This window comes from Vigna angularis, chromosome 8 (assembly GCF_016808095.1).
Source record: "Vigna angularis cultivar LongXiaoDou No.4 chromosome 8, ASM1680809v1, whole genome shotgun sequence".
NCBI classification, from domain to species: domain Eukaryota; kingdom Viridiplantae; phylum Streptophyta; class Magnoliopsida; order Fabales; family Fabaceae; genus Vigna; species Vigna angularis.
In genome coordinates this window covers 24,223,598-24,244,748 of record NC_068977.1, presented here as the reverse complement: position 1 = coordinate 24,244,748, position 21,151 = coordinate 24,223,598, and the positions used below count along the sequence as shown (strand labels likewise).

The window sequence follows — 21,151 nt, the reverse complement described above, 5'->3', positions numbered from 1 at the left end:
TTTATCTTCACACAAATTTCCTTTTCTCTCACTTTCTTTTTTCCTTCTCTTTTTCCACTCACTTTCTTAATCTTCACACAAATTTTCTTTCTCTCTTCTCTCTCAACCACTTCTCTTTCTTTTTCTACATCTTTATCTTTCTTACTCAACTCTTCTTTTTCTTTTCTCTCTATCTCTTTCTCATCTAAAGTCTTGTCACTTCCAGTGATAATGGCTTGACATTCCTCCCTAGGGTTAACTTCAGTTTCAACCCCAAAATCTTCCAATCTCTCAATTAAGTGACCAATCTGCATCTCCATCCTTTTACATGATGCTTCAATGTTTTTCTGAGTGGAGATGGATTCTTGCATAAATTGTTGAAAGACGTCATCCATCTTTGATAGAGAGCTTTCTTGCTGCCATTGTTGTTGTGGTTGGTTCTCAAATTGTCCGGCAGCTTGCCAAAATTGACTTTGATCCATGCTTGAGTGAGGTTCCCACCAGTGGTTGAGATTACCTTGGTAGAATTGAGTGCCCATATAGTTAAATTCTTGTCCGAATTGCATCCTGGAAGCATTAGGCACAAAACCCTAGAAAACATTTGTTAGCACAAAAAGATAAAAAGATAAAACAAAAAGGTAAAAAGATAAAAAGATAAAAAAAGCAAGTCAAAGCTAATCAATAGTCAAACAAATAGAATAGTTAAACCACGAGTCCCCGACAACGACGCCAAAAACTTGTTAACCCTCGACAAGTGTACCAAATCGTATCAAGTAATAATAAAATGGTAAGACCAAGTATCGTTTCCCAAAGGACTCACGACCTAAACAATTATGTGATTTGTTGATTATCTTAGACTTATAAACAAAAATATTGTTGTTGAATTATGAAAAATAAACATGAATGCAAGGTTTTGATCAATGGACTTGAAAGATGCAAAAACGATTGATGTATAATGTGAATGATTATGTTGTTGGGGTTTCCGATTCATCCTATCCACTCTCATGTATTCAAGAAGTCACCTTTCTTCATTAATGTTAATGCCACTTTCTAATTTACCTTAAACTCGATATGTCGGTGAAGAAAGCCTACTCCTAATCAATAGTTTACAATGTCTTGTCTCCCTAGCAATTATTCATGCATTACATTCGCACATAAGCTTAAAGGCAACCAATCCTCCTATCCCTATGTCTAGGCAATATTACTCTTGGGAGAATTTCTTCAAATCTAGATTTACTTATATGTGTCCATAGAAATAACATCAATGATCATGCAATTGAATGAGTTAAACAAAACATGCATAGAGTATAGAAGAAAAACCCTAACAATTAGTGAAAGAAAGCATATAGAATATAGAACCAATTCAATACATGAGAGTTTCAACGGATTACATCGATTCCCCAACAACAATGAAGGTTTAGTTCACCATACACATGGTGAAACTAGATGAAAAACAATGAAAGAATGAAAGATATAACCCTAGAAGTTGAAGAATAGAGCTTGAGCATCCAAAATCCTCCTCCAAGGGGTGAAGAAAGTGTGATTTCGCCTCTTTCTGTCCAAAGATACTAACCCTAATTCGGCTAAAACCTTATATAGCTTCCTAAAAATTACCGAAAATAGGCCCAAGCCCAAACTAAATGGCGCTCAACGGTAATTAGCGCTCAACGGTAAGTGCGGCTCTTCAGTTTTGACGCTTAGCTGCAGTTTTTTCCCTCAGCTATGACTTTGTGCATTTTTACTTCCTTTCCTGAGTCCATCTCCTCACTACTTCAACTTCTTTCATCTAATTCATCTTAATTCCTGCAAAAATAAGGAAAACCAAGCATAAAACCTATCAAACTCTCTTATTTCCTAAACTTAAGCAAAAACATGATTTCAAGCTAATTTCTAAGTCATAAAGGTTGTCTTTAAGGTCAAAATTAAGTATAAAAATAATAGTTTTTCAACTGTTATCAACGACGTTACTGAAAACTTAATGGAGAGGGCTTAATTGGCTCAATTTTACAAGTTTATGGACCAAATTGAGACCGAAAAAAAAATGATGACCCACTTGAGATTGACCAACAAATACGAGGACCAAATGAGGGTTTAAACCTATTACCAATTTGAGGTAAGTATTACTTTAATAATATTATTTGATAGTACAACATAGGTGTATGATCCATGTTAATCTTATAAAATAATTGATATTTTTTAGAATACTCACTTAACCTCATATTCTTTTTCTTTTTTATTCAAAGGTTTAAACTCTCTTATTGGCTTGAATGTCAAACAGTCTTTTGCAAGTGAATTTTCTCTTGTGTTCCAACCCTTAGGAGTACACATGAGAGACTTCAAAGTTGCTCAAATCATGTCACTTGTCCAAAAGATCATGCTAAGGACCCTTATAAAAACAAATTTAATAATTAATAGATCAAAGTATTTAAATCATATTTGATCAATAGAGATTTTAAATTGGACATGCATCTTCATTATAGTATTTCGTATAATGTATTATCACTTATAACAAAGTCATATATGTGTATATTTTTTGTTATTGTAGCCGAGAGAAGAAGATTCTGATAGTGGGATAATTTTTATCATGTTATTACACAATTATTGATATTTAAATTTTTTTTGGGTTAGTGCATTGTGTAATAAATTTGAATATGAAAATATAAATATAAGTCTTATGATATAATAAAATCATTTACTTAATGATGAATATTTGTTAATGATTAATTTGATATGTTTGTTGGGACAATAGATTATAGAAGAAGGTTGAAGAGAGTCTTCAATTTTTTTCAAACAACACAAAATTGAAATAATACTGGTCCACCTTAAACTTGGACTACATACAATTATTCCTTAATTATATAACTTATGAGGTTTCACTAATAAAATAAAATTGATTACAACAAGTTCTTCCTGTCCAACATGTCTGATTCAAGGAACTTTCCAATTCTTTCTGTTCAAATCATACGACTTTGGTTCACTCAGAGCCGGTGTGAAAATGTCTTTATGCCTCGGTTGGGAGGCAAACTGAGGCGTATAACTTGAAGATAATTGCAAAAATGCCATTTCATATTTTTTTTATTTTTTCAGATGAGTATAGGCATCAGTTAGTAGATGAACCAAGACATATATATGTCTATTGCCTCGGTTATTAGGAAAACCGAGGTAGTATAGCTTACTTACCTGCAAGACGCGTAAAATTTTTTTACCCTACTGTTCCTCTTTCTACTTCCCCGCAACTACTGCGTCTTCTTTCTTCTTCCCCGCCCCGCCTCCATTGCTCTCTGCTCTCAGGCGCCTCCATTTTTCGTCGCCTCCATTGCTCTCAGGCGAAACATCTCTCTTGCGCGGTGCCTCCGTTTCGCCATCTTCACTCGCCTCCATTTCACTCACCGTCGCCCCTGCACCAACCTCGCTGCTCTGTCCCCGTTGCTTCGCGCCCCGTTGCTCCGCGCTCCGTTGGCCTTGGCGGCTTCCTCCACAACGTTCATCTTTCTCGTGGCTTCGGGGTAAGTTTTCTTAAAATTTTGTTTATATGTAATGATGATAGGATGGTGATGGTTTTTACATAATAGTCATGATAAGTTTTTATTGAATTTGTATGTTTTTTTCATAATGAGATTAAAGTTGTGGGTTGTGGTTTTTAGTGAAGAATGATAGTCGTGTGCATGCACCTTTATAATTTTAGTTTTAATGACAATTTCTATCATTTTTATTTTGTGATGTTTATAATGTTGTGGTGCAAGTTTTCAAACAAGATTGGATTCTTTCATATATGAATGTTAATATCACTTTTGTTATTCTTCAAAAGTGATGATTGGATGACAAATAATTTCATTATTTAAATTATTAACACACTAACTAATGTATTATTTGTTTTCGTCTAGATATTGTATTTTTGTGGTGAGGTTTTATACGCGGACATTCTCGATAGTTGATCGACTTTCACACACCTAGGTTCTTATTCTTAATATTTTCCTTTTAATATGAACATGTAATTATTTGTTCTCTTCAATACATTGTTTGGTTGAATATATTGTATGTTGCATATGTAATTATTTGTTTGGTTGAATATATTGCTGTTGTGAATTAATCTTAGTTTCCCGTTTGAGATTCAATACAAAAATTATTTACTATCTCCACACAAATACTTTTAAAAGTCAATAGAAAGGAAATGATAATATTAATTTACAAGTATTGAATCTTGAATTGTCCGGTTGGACAATTTAAGAAGAGTAATAAAATTTTCATAGTTTATTAATACATATGAATTTTAATATACATGTCTTAAATTTCATGAAATTTTGCAGTTGTGTTTTGTATTGATCTTCGAGTGCATATTTGATTATGATTTATAATCACTTTCATTTCGTGTAACCTGAAGACAAATGCGAAATGCTGGAAAAATTTCGTGAAATTTTATATATGTTGTTTAAAATTTATATGTTTAATAAACTAAAATAAGTGAATCTTCTTGAATGGGATATGGTCACACCTTGAATACAAAAACGATCAAAGTGATCATTCAAGATTATTGAAATTGTGTAAACAATTTCAGTAAATATGCGTACGGATCAAGGGTGGATTAATCTACCACGAACCAACATTGAGTACGAGAGAGGGGTAGAAGAATTTATACAATTTGCATAATGTAATGCGAGTACAAGTGGTAATGATGAAGTCAAGTTTAGATGTCCCTGTGTCAACTATTTGAATGTGAGGAAGTTGAACGCAACCAATATTAGGGAATATCTTATCTGTGATGGTTTCATACGAAGTTATACAACATGGATATGGCACGACGAGACGACAAAATTTTCAACTATCTCTCCAACTGAAAATGTATATGATTCCACCATGGATATGGAAGATCGACTAGAAGAAGACAACTTAGAGGACATGATCTACGATGTTGGCACAGAAGCTTTTGCCCAAGCGCATGTGTATGAAACGATGTCCACTAATGCGGAGACTCCTTTGTATGTCAGTTCAACTAAGTTCACACGGTTGTCAGCGGTGTTAAGGCTCATGAATTTAAAGGCGAGCAATGGATGGACTGATAAGAGTTTTACAAAATTGTTGTCGTTGTTGAATGAAATGCTGCCAGATGGAAATACATTACCCACTCATAATTATGATGCAAAAAAATTCTTTGTCCGATGACTATGGAGTATAAACAGATACATGCATGTCCGAATGATTGCATATTGTATAGGAATGAGTATGATGTTTTGACAAAGTGTCCAAAATGTGGGTTATCACGATACAAAGCAAAAAACAACAATGAAGATAGTGGCACACAAAAAAGAATTGTTCTGCTTTGAAATTAGTTTGGTACCTTCCACTCGTTGCAAAACTTAAGCGTTTGTTCGCGAATCTGAAAGACGCTAAAATCCTAAGATGGCATGCAGATAGAACAACTGATGGGCTGCTTAGTCATCCAGCTGATTCAAAGCAATGGAAAAATATTGATCAAGAATTACTCCAATTTGGTCAAGGGTGTAGAAATCTTAGGTTTGGCTTAGCTATTGATCGAATGAATCCATTTGGTAATTTAAGTACCAATCACAGCTGTTAGCCCGTTATACTGATAATTTACAACTTATCTTCTGGATTGTGCATGAAAAGAAAGTACATGATGTTGTCAATGTTGACATCTGGTCCAAAGCAGTCTCGAAATGATATAAATGTTTATCTCAGGCCACTAGTTGAAGACTTGAAATTGTTATGGGTTGATGGGGTTGAAATATTTGATGCCTTTGCTTCATAAACTTTCATGATTCATGCCATGTTATTTTGCACCACTGATGACTTTCCAGCTTACAATAATTTGTCAGGGTATAGCGTGAAGGGTCATAAAGCATGTCCTATATGTGAAGAAAACAATGCAGCTCATCAATTAAAACACGGAAGGAAGACAATGTATATGTATCATCGGATATTTTTATAATCTAATCATCCATATCGAAGGTTAAAGAAAGCATTCAATGGACAGTAAGAGAAAGACAATGCACTCATTCCATTTATTGGACTTGAAGTTCTTGAAAAAGTTAATAGAGTACATCATGTATTTGGAAAAACGTCCAAGAAGTCTTCTATAACGACCTCTTGGAAGAAGAAATCAATATTCTTTGATCTTCCATATTGGTTAAAGTTAGATGTTAGACATTGCATAGATGTCATGCATGTAGAGAAGAATGTTTGTGATAGATTGATTGGTACACTACTAAACATCCACAGGGAAAAACAAAAGATGGAGTGAATTCTCGTTTGGATTTGGTTGACATGAAGATCCGAGAAGAGTTAGCACCAAGAGAGTTTGTAAACGTACTTATTTTCCTCCTGCATGTTACACAATGTCCAGACAAGAGAAGACAAGTTTTTGCCTTTGTTTAAAGAGTATCAAGGTACCACAAGGATATTCTTCAAATATCTAGAGCTTAGTGTCAATGCAGGACTTAAAGCTTGTTGGACTCAAGTCTCATGACTACCACGTCTTAATGCAACAATTGTTACCAGTGACAATTCGTGGAATTCTGCCCAATAAAGTTAGGCAGACCATAACTCGATTGTGCTCATTTTTCTTGACAATTTGTAGTAAAGACATCAATCCTACAAAGTTAGATGAACTTCAAAGCGACATTATCATCATCTTGTGTCACCTAGAAATGTGTTTCCCTCCATCCTTTTTTGACATCATGGTGCATTTACTTGTTCATTTGGTTAGAGAAATCAAGTTGTGTGGACCAGTATACTTAAGATGGATGTATCCTATTGAGCGTTATATGAATATTTTAAAAATGGTGAAGAAAGTATTGTTGAAGGTTCAATATCGTCCAGAAGGTTCAATGATTGAAAGATATATTACTGAAGAAAGTATTGATTTTTGCTCTGATTATATGACTAAAGCAAATCCGATAGGAGTCCCTCGGACATCATGGTTGAATAGATGTTCTACATTTAAAAGCATCAGAGGTGTGAATGTGGTGACGAAAAGTCGTGAAGAATTGATGCAAGCATATCTGTACATATTAAACAACACATATGAGGTTTGGCAGTTGATGGAGAATAACAGAACATTCTTGTCTTGGTTCAAATATGAAGTTTTGAAAGAATCACGATCATCTGAGACTTTGTTGTGGCTAGCAAATGGTTTGAAGTTTGATGTTGTATGTTGTACAGGCTATGAAATTAATAATTGCACATTCTATACAATGATAAAAGCACAGTACAAAATAGTGGCGTTAGTCTAGAAGCTGAGTCGCTACAATTTTCCACATCCAAAGATCAAAATCCTGTAAGTGGATCAATGAGATATTATGGTAGAATATAAGAGATATGAGAGGTTGATTACACTAAGTTTTCTGTTGCACTCTTCAAATGTAAGTGGGTTGAAAATAAGAGTGGTGTCAAAATAGATGAATATGGTATCACACTGTTGATTTTCGAAAGGTTGTTTATGGCGACGAACCATTTATAATGGCATATCAAGCAAGTAAGGTTTTTTATGTCAAAGATCCTGCGTCTGACCATTGGTATGTTACTCTTTAAGGAAAAAAGACAAATTGAAGATAAAGAAGAGAATCTAAGTAATCTTCATATTGTTGACAACCATCCATTTAAAACAACAATAAATTTGGATTACGACCCTCTAGTTGATGATGTACATGCAATTCGGGAAGATCACAATGAGGGAATATACATATGACCAATCCATATGATTATGTATGAATTTCATATTTGTGTAAATATTTATGGCTTTTGTTAAATGTAATATGTTATTTTATAAGTGTTTTATTAATCTTTCATCTTATTTTTTGTGACAAATATATGGTTGAGGCACCACATTCATTTGGGGATGAAGTCCCCATTTCTAAACCCACTAGAGGAGCGACAAGGTGTAGACAACTTTAACTTAGAAGAAATGAAAGTGAGAGGACACCTGTCATTATTGACATGGTCACTAGAGTAGCATCTGGACCAAATGCAGATGAATTTAGGTCTTACCTTGGAGTACTAGAACGTGATTGTATCTTTATACTTACTTCATCCTTTGACCATGTATCTGAGGCTGCGAAATCTTATCTGGCAAGATCTATTGGTAAGTTAATCAATATTGCTCCAAATTCTAGTTTAATTATATCGATAAATTTGTATTGATATAAGGTTATTACTTTCTTTATTGCATATGACATTTGATATCCCAAATGTCGCCAGCCTAATGAGTAGGTGTTTATCTACAATTGGAGAAAGATTTCGGGGGTTTAAGACAAAATTGACATCCAGATATATATTTGGACCAAAAAGTAATGAAACTCTATGTTCTAAATATTTTGCAATTGACGAAGAAACATGGCGTCAGTTTGTACAACTTCGTTCATCCGAGGCGTGGTAGGTAAGTGTAGGTAAAAATCTTTCAATTCATCATTCATAATTTTATATCATAACAATTGTTTCATTTTGTCACAACAAACAAAGTCAAAAAGCGCAGGGTATAAGTGCTCAGAATAAAAATCCATACATATTGTCTTTGGTGGATACAAGAAGTTTGAGGAAAAAATAATGAAACAGAAGTTAGATAGTAGACTTTCATTGTCTGAGGGTGGTGACCCTCCTCCTCCTCCTTCACCACCATCTCGGCACAAGAAGTGGAAGTTAGCTTGTATAAGATCATCAGGCTCCTACACTTCCAACACTACCAGAGAGATATCTGAAAGAATTCTAAGATGTCATTTCTCATATTTTTACAACATTTTTGTTATATATATTACATAGTTATTTCAAATAATTATGAAGTTTTGTTATGTTACAGGACTCCTTGGTTGAGCAGAGCTCCCAAGATAAATTCACACAAGAAGGTCGTCAGGATATTCTTGCCACATCAATTGAATGTTCTGAGCAACCAAGACAGGTGCATGCTGATGGGACTGGCATAGGCATACGACTGTTCTTTGGGTCTTCCTCGCATCCAACTTCATACGAAAAGCTAAAGGAGGACATCAGAAAAGAGATGACGGAGGAGATCACAAATAAGGTCCTTGCAGAGTTGTATGATGAAGTTGCTAAAATGGTTGCGCGCCAGTTCCACCAGCAGAATGAGCATTATGGTAATCGTCCTCCCATCTCCTATAGGTAAACTTAATAATCATTTTTGTTTATTTATTTACTTTTTGTATAACTTAACATTTAATTTGACAAGTAGAAGCGGCAAAGGAAGTTGCTCAGTTGCCCATGCCCTAGGGGACGACATGGACGACACTCATCCATGTCAACTATATATTATCTCTCCTACCAGGACCATGCTAGTGGCTTGTGGCACAGTCTATGAGACAACCACTGTAGTGCATGGTGTAGAGCTAGCAGAAGATAAGTCAAGGTCACAGTGGATGAAGTTGTCGTACCAAATGCCCTTGTTCCTGTGCCTACAGAGGAGTTTTTCACTATGGAAGAGGCATTTAAGTCCTTCGTCGCTTGGCCTAGACATTTGGTTGGTGATGTATCTGACCCCCGGTAAATACTCCTACTATATACTTCTCAATTGTAATATTTACTTCTTATTGACATCAGAACATAACTATTTTTTCATGTAACAGCAGACAGGTCAAGAGGGAAGTTCTACACCGAAGAAGACTCATTTATCTTAGGACGACCCTCTTGGTGCGTTAGACGAGCTTGTTAACATAATTTCATATACGCCGATGATTGTACCATGAGATTCTACTACATTTGAAAGAGATGTTGAGATCCCATTGTACTTGCATCAGCAAGATGTTAGGGAGCTTGCGTTGGGGAGAGAAGAAATTAATATTACACTCATTCAGCTGTGGATGATGTACGTTTATGAGAACTTTTTTATATAAATTTTATTTATCAAGTTACTTATATCAAATCATTTCTTCATTTCAGGTATCTGTTTGCTGTCAATAACAAGATGGGGTTCAATGATGTATATGAGTTCATTGACTCCTATATGACTTTGATAACACCCTAAATTTGCATTCTTTTAGGTGTTTAGGAGTCTAGGTTAGCTTGTTTTTCTTTCTAATTGTTTAGAATTAGGCTACTTTTAGGATTTTTCTTTAAAGTTGTAGATTAGTAAAGTTGTAGTTAAAAATAGGTTTTTAGTAGTATTTTTTATATTTGTAAATAATTAGGAATTTAATTCTTTTAGAAAATATTTTAATAAAAATATTTTTCTTTATTTTTTTTGAATTGCTAAAACATATTTTAATTGTTGATGGGCCTAATTCAATTTCTTTTTAATGTAGAAAAACCTTTAGAAAGATTGGGCTGATCTGTGGAACGCAGCGTTTTGGGAGCTGTTGCTGCTGCTGCTGCATTACTGGAAGCTACTACAACTATTTGGGCCGCTTGGGGCTTTGCTGCCACTGCTGCACTGGGCCAGTGAAATTGAAATTAAATGCTGAAACGCTGGTCTGATGCAAAATACTGGAAATTGGGCTGAAATGTCATTGTTGATTGGGCTCGTTGGATTAGAAAGGAATTTGGCCTGCGTTTTAGTTGAATGGCAGCGTTTTGGAGAATCCAATTAAACAAAATGTTGCAGCTGAATTAATGATACGCAGCGTTTAGGTGTTGCAGCTTTCTATGGGGTCCTTACTCGTGCAACTCAATTGGGATGAAAGCGAATTCTCGAGCAATTGGAGAAGGACAGAAAGCACCCAAAAAGCTAGGGCTTCGAGCAAAGTGAGAAGAAGAGCTCCATAGCTGACGCAGTCCTCTGCCCGGAGAAGAAGAGCTGACCGACGGGAAAATGAAGATGATCAGAGGGCTTAAAACGCAGAAGAAAGGAGGGTCGTCCGATTGGGAAGCACAAGCGTTAAAAGCGAGTTCTTCTTTCCTTTTCCTTCTTTTCATTTTCTTTGTTTTTCTAACCCTATATAAAGGGGCTCTTATCTTGTAAATAGACACTTCACGCGCACTTTTATTTTTGCTACAGTTCTTCATTCTTTAGTTTAGGGTTTTATTCGCTTTTCTTAGAGTAGAAATATTGTTCTTGATTCTGGATTTCGCTGATGGGATTCATTGAACCGTGACATTCTGTAAGCTCCTCATTCGGTGATCTCTGGTATAGTATTTGTAATTTTCCTTTTTCATATTAATAAAATTCGATTTCTTGTTTTCCTTTTATTCTTGTTTGTTGTGTAGAGATTGCTCTGTGATTTTGATGTCTGCAATGGTTTTGCTTAGAAAATGATTTGGATTTTGTATCTCTGCAATTTTATGATTCCTTTTGGAATTAAATGTCTCCGTAGTGAGCATTCTTTATCGAGATGTCTTTTCGAGTCCGAGATGAGTCCAATGCATAAAGATTCATTAGATTTATGTTTTTATTTTTTTTTCTAGTATATGTGGACTATGTTGTAATTGGACTGTGTTTGAGAATTTTGAAGGAAAACATCCATAATTCTACATCTGTTTGGATGTAATAGGACCCCGAGGTGTGCCTAGATTTTCAAGAGATCTTCTTGAGAGATGTTAAGCTTCATGATTTTCAGACTAAGTCCAATTTCAGTGTTATATTTTAGTTTCTTGTGAAAATGAACATTGGTTAGATAAATGAATGAAAAGAGTCAATTCAAGGTTCTGAAATATGAACTAGAATACCCTGGACTGGGATTCACATTATCAGGATGTCTTTCTGAGAACTCTAAGCATTCTTTTATTCACTCAATGTGCATTTACAAGTGAATTCAATTATGTCTATGCATTTAGTTTAGTCTTGTGATTTTTTTACATTTGCTGAATGTATTGTAATGAGTTTAGATTAGGTATTTTCTTGTTGAGTTGATTCAATTTCTTTTGTTTTCTATTTTCAATATTTTAGTTTTGTTTCTTAGTTCCAATTCTGAAATGATGATTATCTTTGCTTTGCTTTAGTTTAGGATCTGGCGTTATTGAAATTCCTTTTTCATTGCTTTTAGAATACAAAAACTTTTGTTTTCAGATTCAAGTCATTCTTTCTTTCTTTGTACATAGTTAATCATAATACAATTAGTTTTAGTTTCTGTTTTAGGCATAAATAGATTCTATATTTTTCTTCTATTATTTTAGCTTAGGTTTTGTTTACTTACTTTCTTCTTTTCTTTTAATAGATTTTACTTTTATTTTTTATTCTTTTCCTTTTAAAGTTCAATTTAATTTCTTTTTCCCACCTTTTCTGTTAGTAAGTAAATATAATAAAAGCAAGAATTAACCAAACACTTTAAACTTAATTTCAATGAGTCATTGGATTGATACCTAGGTTGTCTCTTTACTTCATTAATGGGGAAACTTAGTTTGTTCTAATTTTAGGCTACAAAAATCAGTTTAACAGACTCATGAAAGAAATAAATTTGATGTGATCCAAGCATACATAACCGTCTGCTTTGCAATGCGGAAGGAGATATATTTTCTCCTTTATATACTTGGGTAAGTGAACTTTGTTAACTTTAAAGTTTCATTTATTAATTTTGGTATATGACAATTATTTTCAGGCGTCATTGGCAGCTACTTGTGATCTCCATACCGGAGAACATTGCTGTCTGGTTTTGTTCATTGCACAAGTCTCCTCCCAGCCCTCTTAGACATGTAATAGATTGGTAAGAACCTCAATGTTTCAACTTTCTTTGTTATATAAATGTATGCTAAAGCAATTTTTTTAGGCTTAATACCTCTTTTGGTCCCCCGAAAGAGGGAGAATGTTCAGAATCGTCCTACCTTTTTTAAAAAGTTCAAAAAGGTCCCAACTTTTGAAAAAACTGGTCAAGTTAACACTTTTTGGTTACGGCGTCAAATTTCTAACAGTGCAACTGCCACCCTGGAGAAAACTTTATGACGTGTCCAGTTTATTTGACTGCGTGGCTGTGTGAGGTTAAAATTGGAAAAAAAATTGGAAAAAAAAATGGATAAAAAAAATGATTGTGTGGCACTGTATTGTACTCTACGAGGTCAAAAAAAAGAGGGGTTATGGTTAGTTCATAATCGCGAATTGGGAATACACATATTGGTGAAAGTGGTGTTGAAATTAGGGTGTCGTTGAAGTTGAAATTTGAAGAGGGAATTGAAAAAGCGTAAAACAACTTTTTTTGGTGCCAGCTATCCAGGGCCTTCTTCCTGGGGCAGAACAAAGATTCTGCTTGAGGCACCTCTATGCAAACTTTAGGAAGAGGTTTGGTGGTCAATTATTAAAGAATCTGATGTGGAGGGCTGGCACATGCACATATCCCCAGGCTTGGGAGAGAGAAATACTGAAAATTAAGGAAGTCAATGTTGAAGCATATAAATACCTCATAGGTATTCCCCCGAGGTATGAGTTGTTGTATGTTTATTGCTGTATAACGAATGTAATGAACTTCTATACACCAAGGAAGGCTTCGTTCCTCCATTGGAACAATGATCCAGTCTAGACCGATCAGTATTAACAATATACCGTACCCGCCTATATTTATACATAACGGTATTAACAATAAACCGAACGGTGTTCTCCATCAAGGAGTAGTCAACCGAACAATATTAAGAAGTCTTCCTCCACAGCCCACTGTTCTAACTGTTAATAGCCTTTCCCACTTTCTTTCTTCTTTCATACACTTTTAGAGCTCTATCAATTACATGGACAGTTTCAGTCAGTCATGCATTGTAACCCATTTTGGAAAATTTTGTGCAACAGGTTTTGGTCAAGATCTCGCTTCACAAGTCAAGCAATGTGTGATACCCTAGATAACAACATCAATGAAGCTTTCAACAGTGTTCTTGTTCATGCTAGAGGAAAACCAATTATAACCATGCTGGAGGATATTATAGTTTATCTCATGAAACGATGGGCCACCAACAGAAGCAAAGTGGCATCTATGGATTTCACAATATGCCCAAAGATAAAAAAGAGACTTCAGAATTTGTCAAGATTTTGGGTTCCAAGGTAATATTGTCATTTATGTTGATATACAATTGTCATTTATGTCCTTTGTTGACGTGCTTTATTTATTTCAGCTGGTCTACACGAAAGATTTTTGCGGTTAACCACACTTCAACCATTGGGAACAATTTCACACTGGACCTGGACACTAAACAATGTAGCTGCAGAAAGTGGATTATCAGTGTCATCCCATGCTGTCATGCAATTGCAACAATGAACTACTCAAATTTAGACCTAGAGAATTTTATACCCACTTGCTTTAGAAGATCCACATATGAAGAGGCGTATGCCTCCATCATTTTTCCACTGAATGGTCACCTGCTATGGGAAAGAACAACCTTCCCTGATCTACTGCCGCCAGTGAAGAGGAAGTTGCTTGGGAGGCCAAAGAAAAAAAGGAGGTTGGAGGCATGGGAGCTAACTAACGATGACACCCAAATGCGTGTTGGTGGGCATAGAAAGAAATGTAGCATTTGCCGTCAGAGGGGGCACAACAAGAATAACTGCCCTTTATGTCCCCAGCCAGCAGAAACAATAGAGGCAATGGACGAAACACAACCATCACAAGCACCTCCAACTACCCAATCCCCTCTACCATCACAGCTACCAAGTCCCCAATCAACGCATCCACCAATGTCGAGGACAAAATTACATGATAGAAGAAAAGCTACTTATATGATTTGGATCTATTATGTACTGTGCTTAAGAACTTTATTTCTTTACTTTGATGATGATGTAATGTGGTTCATGAACTTTAATTAAGTATTTTGGTCATAACCTGTACTCATATTTTGGTCATTTAATGGTAATATTTATGTATGGTAATGAAGGAAAGTGTTTTGATTAATTAACCTGTACTCATACTTGCTTATTTCTTCATAATGTTATGTTAACAGTTTTGTCATCATCATATACATTATTGGCTTGACCTATGTGAATATTTTTAAAGCAAATAGGGGACTGATTCAAACATTTTCCACTGAATTTAAGTTATTAAAATAACCAATGGTACATAATACATTGCATTACTAATCATACATCAACCAAAACACCTTAAGGCATCCATTGACCTTCACATTGCCAATACATTACATCCACTTTTCCCACCTAACAACATCAGCCTAAATAGAACTTGAAAATCACAAGGTTCAGTGCAATAGAAACAAACAAAGCTACAACTAAAAACTTCATCCTTTTCTGCAAATCCTTCAGTAAATTTTCCAGATCACTTATCCTCCTCCTTTGTCTCATTATTATACAATCTTTTTCATCAACGTTTTCTTCAGAACACCACTTGAAAAAGTTACACGAGCTCCCAATTAAAGATCGACCCTGTTATTCACCAAGTTAGGGAATCTATCAACAAATGTATAAAGTGAAGAAAACATAAACTGAGAAGGGTATACTTAAAACCTTGTAATGAGAACATCCCCAAAAATTTCTCCTTGCATTCTTTGTAGTTCTCGCCACTTTGGTTACAGCAATATCACCACAGTAACAAATAGGGATTATCCCACCTCCCATTTAACCACCACCATTGGACGAAAGCAAGATCCTTTGGCCTAACTTTTGGAACATGAAGAACACCCTTGGGAAGAAGCCATTCCTATCTTGCCACAAACAATTTCCTCACCTCACGGATCAAGTTCGACAAACTCAAACCCTAACCCCTCTTTTTTAACCTCTGTTAAAGAATTTCCACGTAATCTATATTTTTTTTCCAATTTTAACCTCACACAGCCACACAGTTAGATAAACTGGACACATCATTAGGTTTTCTTCAGGGTGGCAGCTGCACCATTAGAAATTTGACGCCGCAAAAAAAAGGATTAACTTGACCAGTTTTTTCAAAAGTTGGGACCGTTTTGAACTTTTTAAAAAAGGTAGGATGATTATGAACACACTAGTACAATAAAGAGAAAAGGCACCGGTTGTTTATGTTTATAGACATCGGTTCTACAACCGACGCATATGTGGGCGAGGTAAAAAAAGTTAAGCTTTATGCCTCGATCATTGACCGAGATAAAACGAGACAAGAATATGTCTCGGTTATTAGATAACCGAGGCAGTAGCGTGTATTTTTTTTTTCAGACTTTAGACTCGGTTCATTCATTCTCATTCATTCTGTCACGCCAAACAAACCCAAGATTTCTCCCAATTTCACCTCAAAAATCTAAAACAAACAAGAAATTCATAACAGGAATCAAACAAGACACAATATTACAACATCCAATGTCAAAATTCTCTCTAGAGAAGCAGCAAAATTACATACTCAAAAGCAATATTACAACAACAGAAGAAACTCAGAGATGAAACAGAAAGCCAGAGAAGCAAAATGCGTGTCACACAGCAAAGGGCATACCCAAATTTCTTCCTCTTCGCACATGGTGAAACAGAAAGCCAAGTTTCTCTGTTCTTCCCCCAACGGCGTGGTCAGAGGTCCAAAGGTTTGTAAAATACAAAAGCCTGAGATTTACCATGTGAGCTTTTGCTCCTCCAAACCCCAACCGCCGCAGGCCCACCGTCCCTCCACCTCCTGCCCCGCCACCTTGACGAAGCCTTCACCGGCTTTTGTCCCGCATGCCTCTGCAAACGCCTCGTCCTCCTCGACCCCAACAACAACAACAGCCTCGCCACTGCTCGCAAACCTCCATCCACTGCCGCCGTCGTCGCCCTTAAAGCCCTCTTCCGCCCTAGAAACCCTAGAAGAAAAAGGAAACTTATTCTGGACCGATTGATCGGTGTAAATCAAAGTTTAATCGGTGGAAAAAGTTTGTAATGGTGAAAACAAGGTTTTAATCGGTGGAATCGAAGGGAAATGGTGAAAAGGAGAAGAAACCCTAACGGAGGGTTTAGATATATGAATGTTTCGGTGGAAAATGAAGGATAGAAGAAATGAAGATGATTCTGTGAGTGCAGAAGGCTTACCGTGACGATGAAAGGCTTGCGATGAGGAGATCCCTCTCTCGAGCACCGTGGAACGGCGGCGGTCGACGGCGTGGTTGAACGGCGGCTTGCGGTAAGGGATGAACGACGACTTGCGGTAAAGGTTGAACGACGGCTTGCGGCGTGCCCTGATGTTGGGGTTTGGTGGAGAAGAGAAATTGGAGGCGAGGGAGGCAAATGAGAATCGCGAGAGTGCGAGAGTGCGAGAGAGAAATTCGGTCTTTTGATTTTAACCTAAGGTATTACCTCAGTCAAATTTAAACCGGTGTCTAAACCCTTTCAATCACAAAACCGGTGCCTAAACCCTTTCAGTCAAAAACCGATGCCTAAATCATTTAAACTTTATATTATATGCTTCGGTTCGCCTTCTACTCGAGACAGTAACATTTATAGGCATCGGTTAATATATAACCGAGGCATATAACCACTCAATATTTACAAAATACCACCGCGTTTTTATATGCTTCGGTTTCAGTAAAACCGAGGTGTATGTAGCGCGTTAAAAAAGACTTTTTTTAGTAGTGACACTCCCTATCTTTCGAGGGACCAAAAGAGATATTAATTAAGCCTTTTTTTAATAGTTCCTTTACAAAACATATGATGTTGTCCGGGAAAAGTAGATAAAGATTAATTTGAGAAAAATAAATAAAAATAAAAACTATATTAATATTTTAATCATAGGAAAGTGTGAAGAATATTCGTCCATTACATTTACCAAAATGCAATGGAGTGAAAAAAGGTTTTATGCAAAAGAGTGTTGTATTATCTAAAAACGTTTCTATTTATTTATTAAAATTTAGGTTTAATTCCTATTTTGGTCCCACTTTTCGTAGAGTCTGTTCAAATTGGTCCTACTTTTTTTCAAAAGTTCACTAAGATCCCACTTTTCGCAAAAACGGTGCAAGTTAGTCCTTTTTGGTTACGGCGTTAAAAAACTAACGGCACAGCTGCCCAGCTGGAAGAAAACTGATGAGCTGTACATTTTTTTGTTGACGTGGCACTCTACATGGCAATCACCTTGCAATTGAAACCTTCAACCTCTGCCCCAACTCTCTTCCTCCCATATGCCCATGGCGTTCCTTCTCATCACCACCTTCTCCTTCTCCTCCTTCTCTTCCTCCTTCTTCCACCCTTTCAATTCCACCTTCCGTTTTTTCCCAATCTCTCTCTGCCTTCTCAATTCTAACCCTAACCTCACCTCTTTCGAAATCTCCAAACTTCAAAAACCGCAAAATATAGTCTGAGAGAACCATCACCCCTGTTCAAACCCATCAATTATTTTCCACTGGGTCACGCTTTCACTCCCAAATTTCCGATTTTTCTATCTGTTTATCGCCTTATTCGCCGTCTCTTCCTGCCATTGCCATCGCCTTATTCTGATATGCTATTTTCCCTGCATAATCACACACATTTTGTGGGACCTATATTTCTTAGTTAGATATAAATTATCTCTCTAACAATTCCTCCAATTTCTCACCTAAAACTACTCTACACTCCGAACCACATTCGCACATTCAAGTTATAGGAATACTTTATTCAGAACCAAAATTTTTAAAAGTGTTTTTAAATAGTTGTAAAAAATATGCTTTATTACAATTTAATTACTATAAAACAATATACTCATTGTTAATTATTATACTCAAAGTTGTGTCTTGCCAAAATTGCCTAGTGAAAATCTTAACTCTATTAGAGACGACTGATATCCTAATCTATATTATCAACAAAAGTATTCATCTTCTGATTCAACCAGTGTCAAGCTTAGCAATAAACGCATAATTGCATACATTAACTGTTATTGTACCATAACTTTGTGAATTTATAGCAAACGTATTATTATCATTATCAGGTAGAGTAAATATCCACACAACACAAGTAGAAATCTACTCTCAATTCATGCTGCATCATCTTAAAGAAGCCTTTCATGTTGAGGCCCTACGTAAGAAAAAATTAGAGACATGGACACCATGATTCTAGGTTTTGAACAGACAGTTGCAATAGCACAGAATGCAATCATTGCACCACATCAGTGAACTTCCAGCTGAGATGTATAAAACAATAAGATGTATAAAACAGACTGAGACATTCCAAATCACCTTCATGATAGTAACATTTTTCTGCAACACCATAAATTCTCAAGAGTTGCCATCTTGTTTTTTCCTGCGGTTGCCTGTTAGATGCACCAGAACAAACGATCAAGGGAAATGACTTGAAATGGAAAGCAATAAGTTACACATAAATCATAGTCAGCACCTCAAACAAAAAGAAAATAGCAATCATTTAATCACTTGCTTAAAGTTGTTTATTTGAGAGGAAAATAGCAACCATTTAATCTTTCCATAAACGCAAGAAGTGTGGAGTGACCCGTGATGAGTAGAGGGACGAAGTAGTGCAAGGGATGAGTCAGAGTGTTGAAAAAATGGTCTGGTAATCGTTTACAGAATCCTGGTAAACGATTACCCGAGAGAAAATTGGATTTTGTACATAAAGTCCAACATAGGTAGTCAGCCAGGTGAACAGGGGTCACCATTGGAAAAAAAGCTTAGTTTTAGGCAGTTGTGCACCTGTCTGAGGCTGGTCCAGGTGTTTCAGTGGTGGGAGAGGGTGGTTGGTGATGTGATGTGAGTCCAATGAGTGTGGGGTGACCCCTCATTAGTTGGAGGAGTAAGCTCTGCAAGGGATGACTAAGAGTGTTCAAAAAAGGGCTTGGTAATCGTTTACAGCATCCGTGTAAACGATTACCCAAGAGAAAACTGGATTTTGTACAGAAAGTCCAACACAGGTACTCAGTCAGGTGAACTGGGGTCACCATTGGCCAAAAAGGTGAGTTTTAAGCACTTTTGCACTTTTCTTAGGGTGGTCCTGGTGTTTCAATGGTGGGAAGTGATGTTTTGGCACCCCATGATGGAGGAAAAAAACAATGTTTATGAGATGAGCAACTTGGGTGAGATAACATGCTGTCAACTTTGACCTTTGCTGGCTATTTTACTGATAACTTTTCCCACCGACCTCCAAATGATGTGATTCTTTTTTTATTAGAAACTAGACTCAAAAATCTTTCCAATGACTACTAATTTGTATTTTTTGGACATCTGAGTTGGTACAGTTTATTCTTTCAAGTTAGCGTTTCATATATTTTTGCCAACTCTGACCTTTGCTTGTTCTTTTGCTCATAACTTTTTCCACCGAACTCCAAATGAGTTGATTCTTGTTTTGTTGGAATCTATACTCAAAGACCTTTCGAATTATGCCTTAGAAATCAAGTTTACACCTTTTTTGACACTGTAATCGATTACAAGGACACTGTAAACGATTACCCGAGAGAAAACTGGATTTTGTACAGAAAGTCCAACATAGGTACTCAGTCAGGTGAACTGGGGTCACCATTGGCCAAAAAGGTGAGTTTTAAGCACTTTTGCACTTTTCTTAGGGTGGTCCTGGTGTTTCAATGGTGGGAAGTGATGTTTTGGCACCCCATGATGGAGGAAAAAAACAATGTTTATGAGATGAGCAACTTGGGTGAGATAACATGCTGTCAACTTTGACCTTTGCTGGCTATTTTACTGATAACTTTTCCCACCGACCTCCAAATGATGTGATTCTTTTTTTATTAGAAACTAGACTCAAAAATCTTTCCAATGACTACTAATTTGTATTTTTTGGACATCTGAGTTGGTACAGTTTATTCTTTCAAGTTAGCGTTTCATATATTTTTGCCAACTCTGACCTTTGCTTGTTCTTTTGCACATAACTTTTTCCACCGAACTCCAAATGAGTTGATTCTTGTTTTGTTGGAATCTATACTCAAAGACCTTTCGAATTATGCCTTAGAAATCAAGTTTACACCTTTTTTGACACTGTAATCGATTACAAGGACACTGTAAACGATTACCCGAGAGAAACCTGGATTTTGTACAGAAAGTCCAACATAGGTACTCAGTCAGGTGAACTGGGGCCACCATTGGCCAAAAAGGTGAGTTTTAAGCACTTTTGCACTTTTCTTAGGGTGGTCCTGGTGTTTCAATGGTGGGAAGTGATGTTTTGGCACCCCATGATGGAGGAAAAAAACAATGTTTATGAGATGAGCAACTTGGGTGAGATAACATGCTGTCAACTTTGACCTTTGCTGGCTATTTTACTGATAACTTTTCCCACCGACCTCCAAATGATGTGATTCTTTTTTTATTAGAAACTAGACTCAAAAATCTTTCCAATGACTACTAATTTGTATTTTTTGGACATCTGAGTTGGTACAGTTTATTCTTTCAAGTTAGCGTTTCATATATTTTTGCCAACTCTGACCTTTGCTTGTTCTTT

General features: G+C 36.2%; 1 protein-coding gene across 1 annotated transcript; it reads left to right on the top strand.

Annotated features, from left to right (window-relative positions):
* Positions 1 to 12,474: 12,474 nt before the first annotated feature.
* LOC128193770 (uncharacterized) lies at positions 12,475 to 14,653 on the top strand. Its single transcript, XM_052867872.1, has 2 exons — positions 12,475 to 12,578; positions 13,646 to 14,653. The coding sequence occupies exon 2, from the start codon at positions 13,796 to 13,798 to the stop codon at positions 14,651 to 14,653; it is 858 nt and encodes a 285-aa protein (XP_052723832.1). The 5' UTR covers positions 12,475 to 12,578; positions 13,646 to 13,795.
* Positions 14,654 to 21,151: the final 6,498 nt, after the last annotated feature.